Source organism: Neopelma chrysocephalum, unplaced genomic scaffold, assembly GCF_003984885.1.
Source record: "Neopelma chrysocephalum unplaced genomic scaffold, ASM398488v2 Primary Assembly neopelma1_92, whole genome shotgun sequence".
Classification (NCBI taxonomy): Eukaryota; Metazoa; Chordata; class Aves; order Passeriformes; family Pipridae; genus Neopelma; species Neopelma chrysocephalum.
Window position 1 is genome coordinate 2,295,617 of NW_020897754.1, and position 22,694 is coordinate 2,318,310.

The following is a 22,694-nucleotide window of genomic DNA, read 5'->3' on the forward strand; positions in this document are numbered from 1 at the left end:
ATTAAGCTAAAATACAATTACTGTGCTACAAATGTTTTTAACCTATGTGGCAATTTTAACTGAAGACTGGGAAATCAACGTGCAAAAAAAAAAAGGCTGGAAGAATTAGAAGAAGAAAAAAAGGAAAGAGGAGGAAAAAAGGAGTGAAAAGAATAGTGCTTACAACTAAGCACAAGTAATTCTCTCTATTAAGTAGCAGCCTTAGACTCTTCTGTTTGGACAGGGCCTGCTGGAATGGTCCTTAAGCCTGACCTGGATACATCCAGTACTGGCTGTGATGCCAAAAAACCTCCTCTTTCACTGATCTTTGTCAAACTATCACTAATGGCAACAAACTTTCAACTCTATTTGCTCCAGACTTACTTAAAATTAAGGGCCGAATTATGAAATAAAAGGACTGTTGCTGTCATCATCCCACCTGCAACACAGTGACACCCAAAGGTTTCACACCGAGATCAGTGCTGGGGCTTCACATGTTCTACAGCTTCAGGAGCCATCTTTTTCACCCTCCTCATTCTTAGATCATTTTATTTTGCCAAAACTCAGCACTCAACCTTCTGGAACACTTCTAAACTACACTGGTGACTCTGTACTCTCTCTGCATCATTCCAAGTCTTTATGCTTTCTTGCCAAGAAAAAAAATCCCTGCCATTCTTGACACCTTATTCAGAGAAATGTTTTATTCAGCTCTTTCCCTTTGCTTTTGTTTTCTTCGGTTAAAAAAACCCAGTCCAAAATAATTCATTATCATTTTGTCCCATGGTTATCTGCATTTAGTTTTTTCTATTTATACGTCCAGTTCTGCTTGCTCCCATAGTATCTGTCTCTCATTTGATCTGGGTTGTTTGGGGTTTTTTTGGAGATTTTGTTTTGGCTTTGCAGAATTTAACTTTACAGTAGCCTACTTGTGTCACTCTGTCAAATGAGACCAAGCTATGGTTTTTTGGCTGTGCATATAAAAAAGACTAACCTGGTTTTTACGTTGTTTCCGTATCTCACACCACAAATAGAGAGGATTTGTGACATCTCACACTGAAGCTCTTTCAGTGTTGCTATTTATGCAGTCTTTTCAAACCAGACCAACAGATACACACAGCAATTAGGCTTTGAGACCAGATTAAAACTAATTTTATGATGGCTGATGTAGAACAAAGATTTGTATGACAGTAGTAAAACTGCTTAACACTGAGAGATGGCAGCACCTATTTCTCTGAGAACAGCATTAAAAGAAGTCTTAATATATTCCAGAGTAAGACATTACTCCTAAGCAGTAATTCAAGAAGACAGTTCATGGTATCAAGAGTTATGTGCTAGCAGTGGTGCTGTTCAGCCTGAATTTGCAGACCCTTCCAAAAGCAGGTGATTATTCACATTACAAACCACATTACAAAATTGTCTCGAGTTACTCACCAGGCAGATGAACTCTGAAAAGACATCAGGGGTGGGCTTAAAGCATCTCCTTTTAGAGTGTGAACTGTCTGTGATGGCTGAGGCTGGGGCTGAGTCTCTGGCTGAGGCTGTGCCTGAGCCTGGCTCGGGTCCTGAGCAGGGTTAATCCATCGGCTCTGTCCCTGGTTCATCCACTTCCCCTGGATCCCCCACCGCGCCAGGTACAACTTGCAAATGTCATAGTTCAGTGAGGAGTAATATAAAAGGTCCAGGATGAGCAAGATCACCACAAAAAAGCCATAGATCCACACTCCCAGCAGGGCGCTGTAGTTGCTGCAAGAGAGAAAAATGGGACAACAAGAGGAGTTCTCTCTCTGGGATGATCACTGTGGTGTTTTATCAAGGTGTTTGTTTTGTTAATTATAGAATATATACAATTAATTACTTAATAGAATACATAAAATTATATATTAGTATATTATTCTACAGCTATATGATATATAATAATACTAATATATTACATAGTATATATTCATATAATATATATTATTCATATACTATACATTATTAATATACTATTATAATATACTACTATTATATTATAATATACTATTACATAGTATATATTAATATACTATAAATTATTCATATACTATAGATTATAATATACTACACATTATTATATCTCTCTATATAACATATTATTATATATTAATATAGTAATATTATAGCTCTAGTTGCTGGGAAAGAAAAAAGGTACAACAAAAAAGTTATCTCTCAGTTACTATGTTATTTTATCAAGGTTGTTTAATATATAATATATATTATATTACATAATTAAACATAATATATATTATATATTACATATAAAATTAATTACATAATAGACTATATAATTAATATATATTCTGTATTATACATAGCTATATAATCTCTAAATACACTAATATTAATATTAAATACTATCCATAATGTACTATATATTATTATTAATCTCTAATATTGTATATTAGAGATTATTATGTCTCTCTATATTATTATATTTTAATATATTAATATTAAAGCCGTAGTTGCTGGGAAAGAAAAAAGGTAAAACATAAAAAGTTATCTCTCAGTCACTGTGTTATTTTATCAAGGTTGTTTAATATATAATATAATATATATTATATATTACATATAAAATTAATTACATAATAGAATATATAATTATATACATATACATAGCTATATAATCTATAAATATATAAATATTAATAATAAATTGTATCCATAATATACTATATATTATTATTAATATCTAATATTGTATATTAGAGATTATTAGATCTCTCTATATTATTATATATTACTATAGTAATATTATATCTGTAGTTGCTGGGAAAGAAAAAAGGGACAACAAAGTACCTCAGTCATTGTGTTATTTTACCAAGTTTTTTTCATTAATCATATAATATATAAAAATAATTATGTAATAGAATACATAATTATTTTTATTATATACTCTATATTAGTATACATTGTCATAAATATGTAAACATAAATATTAATATATTAATAGTATCTGTTAATATATATTATAAAATATAAACTATTATATATTACTATATCTGCTATATATTATTATATAGTAATAGTGTAATATATCATATATATATAATTATAAAGAACATATAGAACATAATTATAAATATATAAAATTCTATAATATATAGATGGAAATATTCACTGCTGACCTGCATCACAAACCATTTCTCTTACCAGATGTTTAATGTGCTTGAATTTGCTTTGAATATAATAATAATTACTACTGGATAAAGAATATAATAGTACAAGTGTAGGCTTTCAAGAGGGGCTGTTAAAGACTCTCAGTTTCCAGGTAATAAATTTAGGAATGAAGAACATTGATGAGATCATATTACACAATTCACTTCATAGGAAAATATGTACTAAACTGAAATGTATATAGTGGTGTAGTTATAAAATGTATTTTTAGATAAAGGCCATGAAAATTAGCAGCTGCTGACATGGAGCTGTAAAGCTATGACAGGTGATTAAAGATATTAAGAGAAAGGGGGGAGAAACCAGGAGGAAAAGGTGTAAGGGGTCAAGAATTTGGAGATCAAAAAAGGGAAGAACTGCTAAAGCACTGCTGGAGATGAAGTATTATTAAAAGAAAAGTGACTGTCAGGTGTAAATGCAGTTTGGATTGGAAACTGTGTGTGGGGAGGATGAGGTCAGAACAGAGGAGGAGAAATCTGGGTAAGAATGAGATTGATTTTTAAAAAAAAGTACAAAGTATAAAGCAAAAAAATGGCTAATTTAGACCAATGAGCTAACGTGGAAGTACCTGTACCAGAAACTGTAAAAACAAGAGGAAGCTGAAGGGACATAAGTAAAAAATGCCATTAGGAAGACAGTCTTAGAGACAAATTATATCAAAGTAACAGGTGGCAACCCACAATCTCCATGGACCTGAACTCACATGAATGAAGAGAAACTTTTCCCTACTCAGAGAAACTTCGAGGGAAATGTATTTTATCAGAACATTGATCAAAACACAAGAAGAAAAAAGGCTGAGAATGTTATAGATGCAAACCAGAGAGATATTTTGACATTTTAAAAAACATGTTCCCAGCCTTTTCGGATCAAAACATTTCCAAGCCTCTGCTTTAAACTTGCACTTCCATTTCAATGACTTTCATTGTATGCTTTAAAAAAAAAAAAAAAAAAAAAAAATCAGGGTTTGAAATGAGAAATCAGGTAAGAAATCAGAATTTTAATTTCTGTGTCTGTCAGCACTTAAAGGGGTTGATTCTTCCCTCCAGGGAATGATTTTTCCACTACACAGATGTGTAACACCTTTAGATTAAATAAGGTTCCATAGCAAATGGAATGCAAGTAATAAGAGGAAGGAGCTGTTAATGGATCGCTTCCTGTGTAACTTTAGGACTATAAACGAATAGAATTTAAAAAATTAAAAAAAAAAATTAAAGCATTAAAATATAAGAATTTTAAAAAAAGGTAGAAATTTCCAGGAGGATTGGAAGGAGACAAAACATAAAGCTTTTGAAAACCCTTAACTCCAAAGTCTTTTCCTCTACTGCATTTGATCCATAGTAAGAATGGAAATACTAGAAAACTTTGGTTTTGGTTTTTTTCTGGCAACAATTCGAGAGGCAGGAACATTTCTTACAGTTAAAACGATTTTTTTGGTGTGTTTTAGGTATTTAATTTCAACCATCAAAATTTTTATTAGTGAGATATTTTGAGTGTTCCCATTTAAAGCAACAGTTCATTAATTATATTCATCTGCTCCTCCTAAATAACATCTGTTTCTCACAAGCCCAAAAATGAAAGGCTGCTTTATTTTAAATAACAGACAGTGGGACAACAGCACTATCAAAAGGGCCTTGTGAAAAATCACAGGCAAAAATAGTAAAGTTGTAGGTTTAAGTACACAGAGGGAAATTCCATTCCTTGATGTTTTTTCCTGTTTCTCAAACCATTAACATGTAGAAAATGTTAATTATAGTAAAAATTGAAACTGTCCTGCAAATGAAGATGTCTTAATTAGAAAATAAACAACCTTATTGAGAATGACAGTAAGACTAGAAACACAGAAGAGAAAAAACAGGGTCATTTGTGGACCTATCAGAAAAGCTTAGGGGCTCATTATTTTAAATCACCTTTTCTAGAAATAGGATTATATATAGAATATATATGGACTAACCTCGATACAGAGCCCACTTGTGTAAATGGAAAGATTTGCTCTGACTTCAGGGAGCCTTGAACTGGGCTCTCTGAGAACAAGAAACACTTTTGCCATCCCTCTCCTTCTATTCCATCTACAGAATCCTGCTTGGAGTTCTCTAAAATCCCTATACACTAATAAAAAGACAGGTATTTTTATTATTATTTTTAGCTATATGATCCCTTCCATCTAATAATTCACTTTTCGAGGCGGATGACGAGCTGGTTATGACCAGGCTCCATCTTTTTAGTAGATTTTGTTGGGTTTTATGTGCAGCACATTAGCAGAGAATAATTCACGTGGGAATTCAGGTTTGAAAACCAAACCAACAAATCAAAACAACTGTGAGCTGAATTCTACAGCTGCAGAATTTAAATGTGGGCAGATGGGCATGGAAAGTGTTCCTTTCCCTGTTCCCCTTAAATGGGGCTGTTGCTCCCAGTAGTAACAGTGCGTGTTGCCCCAAAGAAATGCAAATTTATATCTTACCAAACACCTTGGTACTTATAGCATTGAGGAAACCAGTGTGGTTTTTGCATGTACTCTTTAAATGTGATTTTTTTTTCCCCCTTTTTTTCTGGACTAAAAGATAAGGGAAAAACATGGATACATTACATACTTCCATAACACAGTTCCAGTATCAGATTAAGGACCCCTAGAATAGTAGTACTACTGATAATCCACCAAAACATGCATGACAGAAAATCTGAGAGACTGTGAAAACCAGATTCAAGTGAATATGTTTTTAAGAACAGTTAAACAACTCCTTAGACAGTTTTAAGGCATCACAGAACATTTCTTGTCTGTTAGACATCATTTGTATTTCTATATTTAATACTGAAAGAATTGTTCACATTAAAAATATTATAAACAGATTAATCTGCATGATGGCAAAGACTTAGAAAACACAGAAATCTTTTGTTATAGTAATGGAAAACTGTAAATAAATGTGGCTTTAGTTGTATTGTGTGACTGCAGAAGACAAACACATCTTTTCAGCTGTGCCATGACAAGTCACTTCACTAATTTCTTCCCTCAGCTGTATTATAAAACAAGAAATTTGTTTTGATGTTCATAAGAATGGCTAAGGGGAAAAATAAACCAAATAATAATATTGAAATAAACCAAGCAATGATATTGAATCACTCTTCCCTGCAAACTATAATCCTTTTTTTTTTTTCAGTTCATTGCTATTCCCATATCCCAAATTATTCTCCCCTGCTACAGCACAATAGCTTTCATCAGGATTTTTTTCAGTGGTGTGTGAAATGAGATCTAAACAAGAGCTGACTTTGTCACTGTAAACTGAACCCTGGATGTATTAGAATCCAAATAAAGTTTAGTTATTGTACTTGTTAAATAAAGTCAGAGTGTATTAAGTAAGAAGCTTTTTGCCATGTTTTTAATGCAGGCCTGTAGGATTCACTCCTTTCTGCTCCTCCTAAAATTACCAGGAAGTTTTCTACCCATGTCACTGAGCTCAGGGTCTCACTACAGTGATGAAGTTTTACGTAGGAAGAAGCAGCTCTTCATTTTCCTGGTCCTGACAGATTTATCAGAAATGAGGTTTCAGGGATTTACAAAAGGGCAATAATGGTTTCGCTCTTGCACTTGTCTAAGCTACATCTCCAGAAGCTCTTTACTGCATTTACCATTATTTCACCTACCTTTGTGAAAGATCACACCGAGCTAAAAGTCCCCAGGAAACTCTGGACTGAAGACTTTTAGGGTAAATATTCTGCAGGTTGTTCTCAACCATGAATCTTACCAAAATAAAAATACAAAGGTACCTTTCTCCATCACAACTGAGTAAGATGAGTTGGGGGTTTTTTTTGGTGTGTTTTTTTAATCTAAATGAAAACTAATATAGAACACTTTGCCTTCCACACTTTGGGTTGCTGGTGGAAGGAAGAGCAGAAGACCCTCACCTTAGTAAGCTCTGCCCATGAGTAGCTGCTGGGATATTGGGAAAAGCCTGAAGTGCTGCCTTTCCACTGGTCTGAGCTGCACTTGGGCAGTAACACCCCGAGCTCTGAGATGATTGAGGCTCTTTTTATTACCCTGAGCACGCAGCAGGTTTTGGCTCTGTCTGCCACTACGTGGTTTTTAAGGAAGATAATGGTTTGCTGACTCCAAACTGGGCTGAACTGCACACGGGGAGTTACAACTCCTGTTGTTACATCAGTATTCCAACACCACAGTCTCCCAGGAGCCCTGCACCTGCTTCCACAGGAAGGAATGACAACACACAGACTGAGTTTTGCACCGCAGAAGAAAACACCAAAATCCCTGTTGTAAACAAAAAATCCCCAGCCTGGGATTCCAGTTGCCTTTAATCTGCCCCTTCCTTGCCCTGGAGGAGCTGAACACTAGAGTAAAATGGCAGGGGAAAGGCATATAAAGGAGAATTTGACCTGGGGGTTTATACCACACCACAGCTGCCCTCTGCACCAAAAGAAATCACAGCAGATTAGAGGCCTGAATGTCAAATACCAAACAGGGAACAGACCACAAGTGAAGGTTTTGTCCCTGTAAATACCTCATCAGTACCAAAGATCTACTTTCTACTTACCAGTTCTTCAGGAAAGAAGAGTGCTGACATTTATCTTGGAGGAGAGCCCCCAGCAGCACATGGAAGTATCCCAGGTAACAGGCAAGGAGACCACACAACACTGGTATATAAGCAAATACATTCTGTTCCCCAAGGTCAGCAATTTGTTACAAGGGATTTATACTCAAAACATCACAGATTCAAAATAGTGCACTTGGGCTGATATGGAAAATGTCAACTCACTCCCTCTCTCTCCCTTACGAACAGCTTTGGGGTTTATTTTTACTGATGTACATTTAAACATAGTTCAGATCAAATTAGGGTCAGGAAAGAGACTTTGGTAACTTTTAAATGTAACATTATATCTGTTACATTTATATGCAACTTTTACATATATGCTCTCCTTGCAGTGTTTACAGCCCACGTCAAAGCAAGGCAGGCAAAGCTGAAATATCCTTTCTTTCAAGGAAGCAAAAACCTTTTAGTAATGTTTTTCTGTCCGTGCAATTATTCTGATTGCTCTCATCATGAAATGCACCTGAGACCATGTGATTAGATCAGGACCAGTTTGGTGAGGAGAACTGTAAAACTCATGTACTTACTTATGCATGTATCCATCTGCACTCCCTGTTAAGTTCATCTGCATGACAGTTTGGAATTCTGTCTCATTGCAGCAGTATTTAAACACTGTGTTGTTATGGTGACAGCAGAAGATGTAGGATTTATTGTCAGAGAGACGGGGGCAGTGAAACCCAAAGTGGTAGCGACCTTTGTAGTCCGTGTAGGGCTCGCAGACCCGAAAATGTGCAGACAACACTGGAAAACCAACAACAACATCAGCCTTGTGAGTCACTCATGTCATCTGTGTGGTATCAATAACAGTTTTTCAAGCTTCAACAGTTGGGTTTTGATTTCTGAAAAACATTAATACCTCAGAACTTTCAGCACCGTAACATTTAGTACATAAAGACCACAATATTTAGGCTCTCGTTGTATTTTGAATCTTATTGTTTCTGATTAGCGTGGTTTAAGGGAAGAGGAGAAGTGCCCTCTGTGCTTAGAGGCACAAAAACACTTAGGGAAACATTTTTATTTTGCTGCTCTAAATATAGGGATATCCATAACACTCAGTGATGTCCATGTCTGATTCTCCTGGGATGATTTAATAAAAACAAAAGGTCTGTATAGAAACTGCAGTAAAAGTTTGCTGGCACTCGGTTTACAGTCCTGACAGAAAACATCTTCTCTATTGTAAAGGTCATTCTTTGACAAGGATTAGTCTGTCAGAAACAGTAATTTAAAACAGCATAACAAATCTGAACAACTCTCAATTTGCAAATAGACAGAACTAATAATAATACCTGTAAAATACTGTAATACCTGTAAAATACCTGTAAAGTAGTATTAATAATGCCTGCATAGGTGTTCCTGAGAGTTCTTACATTTCTCCTTTAATAAGTTCTCAATTAAAGAGTTTATTACAGCTCTGAGAACACTTTTTTACAGCAGTGTGTCACACTGATTTCACCATCTCTTTTACTGATGGGGGGAAAAAACCTCTCCATACATTTCTTTTCCAAAATGTAGTTCCATAAGCAACCACATGAGACCTCCTGGTTGATGTGAAAAGTCTTTCAAGAGACAATATTTGGTTCCACGTTATGCCAACATTTTAACTCATTCATAATTTGTGTTATTAGGCCTTATATCATCATTTATAGCACGTTTACCATACACACACCCCAAAGGGCTTAAACTCTGAGGAAATGTGGAAGTCTCTTAGCAGTGTAATGCTTTTACCCTGAGTAGAGAGCAGAGTCACAGCCATGCTGTGGGTAGTGCAGTTCATAAGGTCACACCAATTAGCAAAGGATATTCACTTCAGACTGACAGAATTAACCCTTGTAATTTGGTGTATGATTTTTCCATCAGTTTTACCAGCACAAGAGGTTACAGATAATGACTTGCATGGATTTGCTTAACTGTGCTGTATCCCACAGTCCCTGTTGGTCTGTAATTGCATCTTACCTGTCTAATCCTCATTTCTTCCTATATTGCTTTAAAAAAATCCTAATGCTTTTGTTTCTCAAATTTATAAAATATATTAATTTCAAGATACATTTTAAGGATTGTGACAGTGGAGATGACTTTTTTATTTCTGTGTACAGGGGGGAGCCTAGAACAAAAAACTAAACTGAAACAAGGTAACTTGTATTGCCCTTCGAGTCAAAAAGCATCCCCTTTAAGCATTTAATATTTATATATATGTGTATGTGTGTGCACATACCTGGCATCATTCAACAAAAGAAGAAACCCTTCTGTAGATTAATTCAGTCAGGAACTGAAAGTGCTGTTTCTAAAGGAACACAGATGTTGAGAAAAGTAATTACATATTTTGCCCTGCCTGGGAAAACATTGTGTTCCAGATGAAATTGGCCTCTGGTCCTGTCACTGGGTTTTACCACTCAGAAGTTTTGCTGGCTCTTCACTGCAAAGTGTTTTACTTAAGAGCACGTGTGAAAGTGTCCCCGATCCCTAAATGGTTCCTTTGCCCATTTAAAAAGGAAAACAAACTTCCCTGGGAATAAAAACTGAGGGAAGTATGATTACAGACTGAAGGGAGAATTAAGATAACATCAGGTCATAGGAGGAGGGGTGTCTGTAATAAGATGTAGTCCTAAGCACATCTTTAAATAGTAAAATGTGTGTCAGTGATTAAAATAAATGCACAAATAAGAGCGTAATGTGATGATTAAATTACATTCTGAACTTGGGAGTCTGTGTGGTGGATTAACCCTGGTAGGCAGCTGCTTGTCACTCCCCCTCTCCCTGTGAGGGAATCAGAAAGTGAGAAAACTCATGGGTCATTTAACAAATGAGTACAAAAAAACCCCACAGCAGCATCAGCAAGTACCTGGTGCACACTGAAAGAACATTATCAACTTCTTGTAATCTGTGTAAGTTCACCTGCTGTCTTTGCTTCTCTGTGAACCACGAAACCAACAAACAATGTGTGATTTTTTTTTTTAAGTATTTTTCCTGAAAAGAACTTTGCTTAAATCCTGAGGATTAAAGAACCTTATTTCTATAGAAATACTTCAGCTAAAAGCATTGTACCTGAAAGGTTCTTCAACTGTCTGTTTCTGGAGTTCTCCTGTACAAATTCTCATACTATTTTTGAGAACTATTATTGAACAGGTAACTGATATAGATGCTCCTATCTCTGTTCCTACTGATTTCCAGTGGATAGTCTGTCATGCTTCAAAGATTTAAGCTCATCTTAAGATTTATTTTTAAAGGTACACAGCCAGAATACAACAAACTGCTGCTTCCCTACCTGTTCACAGTTAGAGATCTGGGCAACACTGATCACATTTTAAATTTAGCCACTCAATTTTTCAAGCCCTGAGACTTTGAGAAGGGCTGGTCTTTCTAAGCTTGCTACTTGGATCCACAGAAATATTCCTGTGTGTGCGTTTTACCACATGTTAATTTGCTGGGTGGACGTTCATTTCCAACTTCAAAATAAAAATAACCTGTCAGTCTTTGGCTTGTTACTGTAAGCCTTGCAGTCACCCCTGATTTCATAAATGTGTTTCAGTGCATTAAATGACTAAGTATCAACATTGTTCAGGGGGCTTTTCTATCACTTGTGCCCTTACTTCTGTTCCACTTGTGGAGCCAGTGAAAGTCATGCTTCTAATTGCTAAGTGGGGTTTTCAGCCATTCCTACAGATTTCAGTGTGAATCTTGGGATACCAAAGACTTGGATTTACAGACAAAAAGTCTGTTAATCTGGGGAACTCAAATGGAGCCTTGCCATTCGATTTTCACTTCAGCTCAGGTTAAAAATGAAGTTCATATCGCTCCAGTGAGAGCAGCATCCTTTTTTAACCCCTGCCATTCTCACTGCACAAAGCCAGGAGTTTTATTTTATGGAAGCTGATCTGTCTTGGGCAAAAAAAAAACAAACAAATTCCATTGGCTGGCTGCAAAATGATAATAAATTTCCTCCTGTAAAACGTGTGTGAGTTAGCAATGACCTAAACCCATCCCTACAGATGTCAGCAGCAAAATTCCCCAAGGAGCAGAGTTTGCCTGCCATGAAAGGCTTGTGATGATTTCAAATTAAGCCTCTACTCTACCTGCTAATAATGGATGTCAGACAATAAAATACTTATAGCCAAGGAGCAACAGGAAGATACACATTTAGAAAGCCAATAGTTATCAATGTTAATAGATAAATTATGTAAGAAAAGCTACATGTAATTAGTTTCAAATAAACATATTGAATACAATATGTTATTACCCAGAGGCAATACTTTTCTTCTAAGGGGAAAAAAATATATCAGAAAACTGGCTTTTATTGTCTGGGTTTGAGGGAATAAAGGTGTATTATACCAGGGGCTGAATACATCTATTTGCACACATGGTGTTATTACAGTGTCCCATTCAACTGCAACACAGGTAAATAGAACACAGGTAAATATTTATATCACCTTGAGGAAAAGGGTGGGAGAAGTGGGATCTCAGGATGTCTCTATAAGAAGTCCCCTATAAAGAGTGGCAAAGGTATGAAAACCTAAAAATCAACAGAGGAGACTGGAGCAGTTGGAAAAGTTTTGTGATGTTTGATCACTTCATTGAAGTGTTCTTTGTAATTGACTTCATTCAGGCACCACAGAAACAGATTTTTGAGATTATTTTAACCTAGAAAACAACAAAGAAGCTGCTACAACCCCTGTGCCCGATCCCAGTCCACAGGAGGAGGAGGGCAGACACACAACTAGGGATGCAGCCCCATACAAATGGATTATCATTGCAAGGACTGAAGGAAAACAATGTTTTCAGATGAGAAGTAGTCTGGTTGATAATATTCTAACATTGTTAGCAAAAGGACTGTGTCATTTATAGCTAAATAACAAACTATCATTAGCAAGAATCAACTTGGACACTGCAAACAAGCAATGGGCAACAAGATGCTTGAGCTGACTGATAATAAAGTCCTTACACAGACAGAGCAGGAACAATTTTCACTGAACACAAGGATACTTTAATGCACATGATGCCTGGTAAAGTTTTAAGTATGGTAGTCAGGAATGGGATGTAGTACAAGGGGAAAAAGAGCAGTGCTAGAACAAAAATCCCTTTGGATTAAAAACTGCTTCAAGAATGGAGGATAAAAGACATTGAATTGCAAGTTAAAAACCTGTAGGATCAAATCTATTTGGACTAAGAAGCTTTTTAATTATTTTTTAATATGAATTCATAATTACATAAAACCTTAATGTCATAAATAACTTCTGAAAAACAAATGCAACAAATAATCAGAGCACTTGACTCATTCTCAAACCAAAAGCTGACACATTTCTGCACAAATCCATTCTGTGGCTTATTTATTATTCAATTAGCAATCCACCTGATCCTGTTTTGCAGGAAGTCCATATTAATTTGCAACTACTTTTTTCCCTGTGGCACACACCAGTAAAAGAGAAAGTATCAAAGTTACCTGCTGACAAGAGTAAGGAGAGCAGAACCATCAGCACATTCAGGGACTGTTGACCACAACTTGTCATCGTTGGCTTTCATTGGTCCATTAGAAAATTACCTGTTTGACAAGATGCAAAAATCATATTTAAGCGTCTGTTTCATCTCCTTTTCATGGTTCGAACTTTTACTTCCCCACAAAGCTTTGGTGAAATGAGATGGCTTTGCACAGTAAGAAAAAAAAAACAAACCACCCATATAATTTTTCTGGACTTAGAAGTGAAATAAATTCTCCTTTGTACGATTTCATTAAAATTCCTTTCTCATTTCACCACGAATACAAACAACTGTTTACATCCTTTCCATTAACCCAGAGTGGACATGAATCACATAGAGCCTTTATTGGATATTCACACCTCCCCTGTAATCTGCACTCAGCAAAAGTGTGCTGCTTTCCCTGTCACAGGAATGGGCTGTTGTTTGAAGCCTCTAAGGACCAGAAACACATAAACAATACAAAAATAAATTGGCTGCTTTGAAAGCCAATCTGTTTTACCCCATTAGAGGGTGCAGTCGCTCAGAAAGTGGGTCAAGCAACTGAGATGGTTGGAAACACTTAAAAAAAAAAGTCTTTTCATTAGAATCACAGTATTTCATGGGATTGTTATTTCTTGGTTTTTTCCCTAGAAAGCAGGGTGAGAAGTGGCCTGGTTTGGCTGGAAAAAATCCTAATATCCTAAAAAGGATCCTCACAGCTGGGTGAGGCCAAACACACCTTGTTCCACATTAATTCAGCATCACCTGCTGCACATTCAACAGCTCCAACAGAGACCCTGCCCCAAAGTAAGTGTTCTCACCAACATGGGAAGGATTGGGTGGTGCCTGATCCTGTTGTCACAACCCTGGATGCATGAACTCTTCATCCTGACCTGACACTGACATTACTAAATGGGTAATTTATAAACAAAATAAATAGGTGATTAATAATATAAATAAAATTAATAATACAACCTAAAATAAAGAGGTAACTTATTGGTTTGTACAAGAACACTGGGAACTCGGGCCCCTAAAATAAAATATAATTTCAGTTATATTATTAATCCCCTATTTATTTTAGTTATATTATTAATCCCCTATTTATTTCAGTTATAAATAGGGATTAATTATATAAATAAAATTAAAAATCTAATACAAAATAAAGAGGTAATTTATTGGTTTGGACACTGGGAGATTCGGCTACACACCAGATGGCCTAGGTGGTGTTACTGCAAGGTGGTGTGGTGAGTCTAATTCTTGGGTTGTTAACATTGTTCTAAGGTGTTTAAAAAAAAAAAGCATATGAAAAACAACAGAGCACAGACCTAAAAACTTTTGTACAAGAAAATGTGATCGTTTACACTGTTATCTGCAAGCCAAACCTCTGTATCATAACCTTAAAGTAAGTTTTCAAGGGAAGAACAGTTAGAAACCATAACACTCTGAGGAGAACATAAAAGTGCAATGAACTGTGAATGCTAATTAAAAATATTTCTCATCAGTACTGTTTGAAAAAGCTGCCACCTTTTTTTTCCAGAAGGAATATCATATTAATTAAAACACTGAGCAGATCTAAAGTTGGAATTGCATTAAAAAAAACAAACCACAACTGAATATAAGCCAGAGGTTGAGAATGTAGGAGTTTGACCAAGAAAAACAGCTACAGAGAACACGCTGTTGCCAGTATTGATAGGAATAAAAGGGTATGATATTTTCCTGAGTGAACCAAAGCTGCAGGAATTCTGGTAGTGATTCATTACTAAGGCAAATCTTGGCTTTTGTAGCAGTTAATTAAAAAGAGATCAATAGGCACTCCTGTTGTGTATCTGGGAAGACAAAGATGTTTGGTATAGCTGAGACTATTAAATATTTCCAGATCAAGAGTAATTTAGGATGACATTAATGAGTTGATACTAAGGTTCCTAATTTGATATTTGCAAATCTGTGTAATTTGTATCCAGTTATTTCAGCAGAGCTGGATGGGGAACGTGTAAATCACTTTTTCAGTTTGTTGGGAAACAAGGGCAGGTTTCAGAGAACCTGAAGAAACCTAAGAACCTTTTTAGAAGTAAATGAGATAATCCAGGTAAATTACAAGCATGATGTGGATCTAGAGAAATTTAATGGAATGGTTAATACAGAATCCAATTAATAAATAATTAGGGAGAGTAATATAATTAATACATATCACTCTGGCCTTATGGTAAAGTTAACATTTCTCTCAGGGTTGTTGATTAAAGATAGTTATAGTATAGTAGATGTCTGTAAAATATCTCTCTTAGTAGCATGAATTTGAGCAGGTAGTGAGAATGAGGAAAAAAAACCACATCAGTTATGGAAGACTAACTCAGATTGGAAATCACATGCACATTTTTTGGAAGGCACAATCTTGTTAGTAATTGAGTACATCCAGCCTTACTGGCAATTTCTTAATCAGCGCTGTAGGTAGAAATCTAGAAGGGAAAAATTTATTTCAATTATGTCCAACAGAACTGGCAACAATGAAATTGGCATTTTAATCCAAAATCATGGGATGCTTGTGTTTTCTGTCAGTTGGGAAATCAGAGGGAGGGACTAGAACACAAGAGACCTGCACACCAGTGGCCAGGAGAATCTGTGTAAATAAATGCATGTACACATCTATCCGTATTTGTGACAGCAGGGAAACGCTCCAGTTTTAGAGCTGCTGTTGCAGTGATCATTACACTGAATATGAGCATTTTTAGGAGGGTAAAATATAACTAACTGTTCACTTGTTGACTGTTCTGACGGTTTTTTTACATGCTGCTGTCTGGCTGAAGCAGTCAGTTTGTGCAGTACCAAGACCTGGAAGAGACGGGCAGGAGAACTGGTGACATGGTAAAAAGAAAAGCCTAAATCATACAAAGTATTTCCTGATGTTAGGCCACGGAACAGAGAGGGTAGAAACATGGTAATCAGCAGTGATCTAGCTGAATATTTATTTATTGTTATTTTGAAGCAGCTCCATGGTACTTAGTTGCCAAATGGGGTTAAAACCTGACACGTGTCCCCTGTGAAACAGAAGAAATGGTCCTCACTCATATTTTTTAATTTTTTTTGCTATCTTGTCATGGAATAAGGATTATGTTCAGAATATTGCTTTCCCTCGCAGAAGATGCAGCAATGAAAGATTCAAAAAGAGAGCAACACCCAAAGGAAAGGTGCTGTAAAATCATGATGAAGGAGGGCAGACACTGATGGGAGACAGAGCAGGTGGGTGGCTTTTTGTTTCTGCTGCTGAAGAGCCTGTGACTGAACTGCAACTTCTGATCTCTCCCCCCAGCACAAGAGCTGAACTGGTTTGCCTTTAACCTCCCTCCTCACCATGGCCTTTAGGTGCAGAAACCACACAGATATATCAGATCATTATGCAGATTTTACTTCTCACTTCCACACTGTGACATTTTAGCTCTTCCTCTGCTCCTACATCCACTGCTTTGGTTATCCCTGTAGCTCTGTCTAGCTGTCTTCTCTTGAAGGGAATCAGTGAATCACTGGAAAGAAAAGCTGCCAAGAGAAACAACCATTTCATGAGGTAAGATTTTGATGTAGAAATTATTTTCCCCTGACTCTGAAGGAGAAGAAAAGCCGTGTTTGGAAGAGATGTTTGAAAAACAATGCATATTTGGTATTTTTTTTTGGGTTGTTAGAAAGAACAAAGGGAGATGATAGCAAGAGAATTTATTAAATACATCAGTGCTGCCTCACAAGTTTGTTCTCTGCAGAGACAGAAAATGGGATGATTCAAGAGATCATTTAACCCATCTTCCTGTCACAGATTAGGTACACCTAACCCATTCTTGGCAGAAGTTCACAGAATGTCCACCACCAAAGTGGTTTTCTAACCTTCTCAGACAATTCCCTAGAGTGTTTCTCCAGCCTAGAAAGCTTTCCCCATGTCTAAACTGCAGCTCCTTTGCTTGATTCAAGCCCATCCAGCTCCAGTGGAGCTGGAGAACGATTTACTTGCTGATACACTGGTTACACCTCTGCACCAGTCTTCAATTAACACACACAAGTGCTATCACATCTTCACTCACTCTTTTCTTAGACTAAAAACACTTCTTGCAATCTTTCCTTAAAAACACCCCTTGTTACACCTCTATACCTCCTCTTGTATCTGCCTCTACACTTCATGGCAAGGCTGTGCCTGTAACTTTAGTGTCATTTTGGTTCCTGTTGTTTATATTTCCTTTTAGTGCCCCAAAAGTCCTAATAAACATCCCAAGAGCTGCCAGCTCTTCCAAGGGAAATACAAACACAGCATTGCAAGGTGCAGAGAATCACAGAGCTCCTGCTAATTCTCACAGTTGACTCAAAAGATAAATAGGTTATTCCTGGAGAGGAACATCTACACACAGACAAAACTATACAGGTAAAAATGTGCCAACCACACGGGACATAACTGATGTCCAGCAGTCCTTCCCACTTCTTCCTCCAGTCTTTTGGAACATCCTTCACAGATTAAATGATACTTAGGAAAGCTCTGGTTGCCATAGTCCCTTTTTACCCACCCTACTTCTGGACAACACCCTCACTAACCATAGACACATTTAGTTTTGCTGCACTTCCTACACTTTTGGGACAAAGAGGGTCAAAGCAGCAGGGAAGTGGCCTCCTCTCGACCTGTTTGCTCATCTGGAGGCAACAGAAAACTCTGGTTGATTGTGGCAGCAGTGGGGGAATGAATAACACGATCACAGTGCTTGAGAAAGCTGTTCAACATCAGATGGAAAAGAAAAGGCTGTGATCCAAACCTAACTCCTAGTCCAGCTCTGTTCACTTCTCACATTAAAGGAGGCTTAAAAATGCATCCAGTATGTGTTCATGGACACTATTACAATGAAATTACAGCCTTATTACAAAGGAAGCAACAGAACTGGCATGAAAGAAAACCTGTTACTAAGAAAACATGTGGTTTCACAGTGCAATAACCTCAAGAAAACGTTTATGAGGAACAGACACCAGTTTTCAGCTCAGAACAACTGAAACAACCTATGAAAAGGAACTGGTGATAGAAAACCTTTTGAATTGTAACAAAGCACTAACTTTACTCAGCGTCTCTTCCTTAAAAACATCTTACTGCACATATGCTTTAATTTAAGCATGTGTGAGTCTCAACACAACCACAGATAAAGCATTTGGAGTCAGGGTTTTAGTGCTCCTAGAGATGAGCAAATTTACATCACACTACCTCAGACAGGAAATTCTTCCCTTCTATTTTATAAATTTTGAAATTGAAAATGTGAACTGCTTTGTTTTATTTCTCACCCCCATGTTTACTATTTCCCACAGCTGTTCTCCAAACAGCTATAAAGAGACAACACCCATGAATCCTAAAAAATAAAGCTCTTAAGTGCAGCCTGAAGACCATCTTATGAACTTCAAGCTGTTGTTAATAGGCCAAGAAACCTGTCCAAAGCGACACTCATTCATCTCCTGCCTCTTTTAGCCCTTCCCCATTTCACCCACACCTCCAGTGAGCTGTTGGGACCTGCCCCACACCCACATCACGTGCATCCAAACGGATTTTAGCAGTTCCTACCCTGAGTATGATGAGCGGCAGATTCTGACACAGAAGTTAAAGGATCCCTTTATTACAGGAGGATTAATTTTAGAGAATCAGTGGTGCACTCAGACCTTATAATCACAAAATTTAACTGATGAGGAACTTCCCTATGGTAGCACAAAATCTTCGTTGGCAGCCGAATTCCAAACTGTCTCCACAGCACAACTAAAGATATTAAAGATATTATCATAATGCAAATAAACTCCAGCTAATCAAATTCTTCCTGTGATTCATTATGTATTTGCATTTGGTAGGATAAGTGTTTGATTTCCCAGATCTATTGCTGATGAAGCTCAGGGAATTTTAGATTGTTGTCCATCTGACAATCGGCCCTTCACTGCGTACATGAGATTTTTTAGGGAAAAATACCTCAATTACTTTGGGGAGACAGTCGGCTTTGTAAAAATAACAGCTGCAGCTGGGATGATTTACTGCCACTGATAAATAACCTCAGCTACAGGTGACTTTGTGCAACCAAAATCTACAATCTGTGTTTGTAAAACCTGTGGAAGCTGAACCAAGAGCTTCATCAACAAATCAATAAATCCAGTAAGATGAAACCATCAAGTCTGGTCTATTCATGGAACAAACTGAATTTCGACTCTGAAATTATGAGTGCTCTTGGTCTCCCATGAGGGAGGAATGACAAGGAAACACACACAGCTTTGTAATAATTTTCTAAGAGCAGGACAGGATACATTTTAAGTGATTACAAATCCCTATTGTTAATCAAGTTATCATTTCAGTTTTAAGAAATGCAAAGCTCTTCTCTAAGGAAACTTCTGCTTGTGTTTTTTGAGCTACTTTCAGTATAGAACTGGAACAAATGTACTTTAATTAAAATATTACCATTTCCAAATCTAAAATTAATAATGTAATTTCTACTGGTTTATTTGAAACAGTTTGTCCAAGTAATTTTAAAGATGTTATTGAGAAATAAAACAAGTTTTGATGGTAACATTAGAGGTTCTATAACAGCCATGTTTTAAAAAACTCCATTTCTGCATTATCACAGAGCCCTAAAACCTGAGAATTTGTGTATCTACAAACAGGGCAGTAAAACTGGCTAGTATATTTTTATTATTATTTTGAGAAAAAAAGTAATATATCAGCAATTTATGTAGTGGAAAATGTGAGTAAATTTTTGGTTTCACCAATACGTCATCAGCTGTATACATACAGGAATTAAGAACTACCTATAGTCTCTATGGGAGCATTTTGGATACATTTTCCTTTCAAAAATGGCCTCTTCTGCAAAATAAACCTTCCTGTGAAAAGTCTGTGATGTCCAAATTTTGTTTCATTCTCACATTCTGGATCATCACTAATCAACATCTGCATCTAATCAGACTGGTTTCTAATCTTCTGTCACTCTGGGTTTGTAAAACACTATTTTGTTCCAAAGTGACAAAATATGAGGATTAAGTCAAGCAAAAGTTAAAGTCGACTCAGAAAAAACACATTAATTTAAACATGCCAAATTCAAAGGAATTCAAGAATTCTCATAAATACTTTTTTTCCTCTTCCCATCAACTTTAGAAAGACGTTTCCTTTTAGAAACAGAAATTATTTACTCCATTCCTTTACAACCTAATTAAACATTCCAAGTCCCTATATAGGTATCAAGTATTTTAGCTCTGGCCACCCACCAGACATCAATCCTTGCAAAGTTATTACCTCGAGCACGGCCTGTCTTACAGCACTAGAGCTTTCTAAAAGGCTCTAAAATTACCTTCTGGTCATCAAGCATCGAAATAACTTTTGTTTCTGCTCAAAAATGTCACTAGGTTATTTAGCATATTTTAAACCCAGGATGCATTACAATGGGAAACCCAGCTAATTCCTAAATCAGGAAAGGGTGCAACCCCTGATTAACCCAGTGCTGGAAAAAAAAAGCTGCCACTTGTGGTTAAACCAGCACAACCACTTATTTTTTCCTCCCTCAGGAGGCTCATTTAACTGTGCCAACATGATGTGTGGCTTCTCTGGCATAGATGGATCTGCACTGCAAGGATTTTGGCAGTGTTATCCCAACTTTCATAAGGAACACATCTTGATGTGCACAGCAAGGCAGGTCTGCATGAGAACTGCAAGCTGGGCAGGGTAAAGCTGGGTAGGCTCATCTACCCTGGGGAGAATAGAGGTACTCTCCAGTGCTAAACTTGGTTCATCTAGAACCAGCTCAGCTGTTGATACACCCTCAGTGTTGGCAAGGACAAGGCTCAGGGGAAATAAAATGGCCCAGGGAGTTCACCTGGGGTGAACTGGCAAAATTCTGCACCCTGTGAGCAGTGCTGGTGGTAACAGGATGGGTTGGCTCTTGGCAAAAAATTGTTCAAAAGGCAAAAACTTCTTCAGTTTTGAAATCTGAAACTAGCCATCGGCATTCCCTGAAGAGGCAAATAACTCTTTGGATTCTGGGAAACGTTTTGGTCTCAAACCTTGCTCACCCTGTCGTTAAAGATAATGAGGAAAAAAACCCACCAGAGTAAACTGAGAAGTCACAGAATCAAGAAGAAAGGGACCCACAAGGATCATCAAGTCTGACTCCAAAAGAATTTGCCTCCCTCCTTAAAACATTCAAATGTTTCATATACTGAAATGTTTCTCGGTGACATCACAACCAAAGGCTGTTCTTAAAGCAGAACACACCAGGGTGAGGAGCTGTCACTGCACCAGCTCAGGAGAAAGGAAACTGTGTGGGATCCTTAACCAACAACTGCTGGAAAGAGAAAATGCACTGCAGAAGGTTGGAGTAACTTCCTTTCACCTGTGGCTTTGAACACACCAGCCTCCCACTGCAGCAGGAAATGCCATTTTTCACTGCTACACACTCAACAATTCCATTAAAAAGCTGGTTTTAAGAGCAGCAAATGCCTGTACTACTGCAACCATCCCAACTCCCAGCCATTCTAATTAAAGCCCCTCACTTTCGGAACCCCAAGAACATTGAATTGTTAACAAGAACTTAATGTTGAAAGTTATAAGGCAGAAGAACCAAGGAAAGTGCTGGTGAGCCCTTTGTCCTCTCCCCTTAGGCAGAAATACTTGCAGGACAAAAAAGGACAATTTTTAGTAGTCAGAACAGCAGGTGTGGAGGTTGCCAAGCAGAAGGAGAAAAGGCATGCAGAGCTACAGAAAAGTGGCTTTCAACAATTTATCTTTATCTTTTTTTTCTTTTTTTTCCCCAGAGTGCATTTTTGGAACTCAAAAACCAGGTAAAACAAAGCTGTGCTGCTGGTGGTGACATCACACCCCCCAGACTTTGTTCCACATCCTTTACAAGATGTATAACCTGCTTATTTTATGCCTGGCTTGGGGGTTGTGTAGATTTTATGCTGTGCACAAGTAGGTGTGAGAGAAGCTCCATGAAAAGACTTGTATAGAATTCCAAGAAACTCTATTTCTTGATCTCCCATAGATCAAACACCCTTCTCATTGAACCCAGTGGAGCTGAGCAAAATTACAATGATGTACCAGAAGCATTAACTGCAGATTGAAACCACAGTTCATTTAGGAGTGGCTTCCTTTGTTTAATATTTATTTATATTTAGATGTATTATTTATAGTATATGAATATTTATAACAGTATATAAATTTATACAAAATGCAAATATGCATATATGGAAAATAAATATATTATCTAAATTATAATATTTGTATTTAATATTTATACCTCTGCTTACTGGGCAGACATACATCAAACACACAGGGCAGAATCCTCAGTGTTCCAAGTACTACAATACTACCTGGGAACTTAATTATGACCCACATCAACACCACACTTTGGCTCTAAACAGTCCCCAAGAAATGGCTCCCACCTGAAACCCTTGCCATTTCTATCTCTGTAATTCCAGGAGTACACAGAGAACAATTTGACAGAGCTTTCT

At 36.9% G+C, this 22,694-nt stretch overlaps 1 protein-coding gene across 7 annotated transcripts in view; it reads right to left on the reverse strand.

Annotated features, from left to right (window-relative positions):
* The window catches only part of SHISAL1 (shisa like 1), a 241,411-nt gene that overhangs the window by 22,334 nt on the left and 196,383 nt on the right, over window positions 1-22,694 (reverse strand). For all 7 annotated transcript variants that reach the window (XM_027693557.1, XM_027693556.1, XM_027693552.1 and 4 more), the window contains 3 exons: window positions 13,201-13,299; window positions 8,294-8,507; window positions 1,411-1,722 (listed from right to left, as the gene is read on the reverse strand). In XM_027693557.1, coding sequence (XP_027549358.1) covers window positions 1,411-1,722; window positions 8,294-8,507; window positions 13,201-13,267 — 593 coding nt within the window. In that variant the 5' untranslated portion in view covers window positions 13,268-13,299. The remainder of the gene's footprint in view (window positions 1-1,410; window positions 1,723-8,293; window positions 8,508-13,200; window positions 13,300-22,694) is intronic.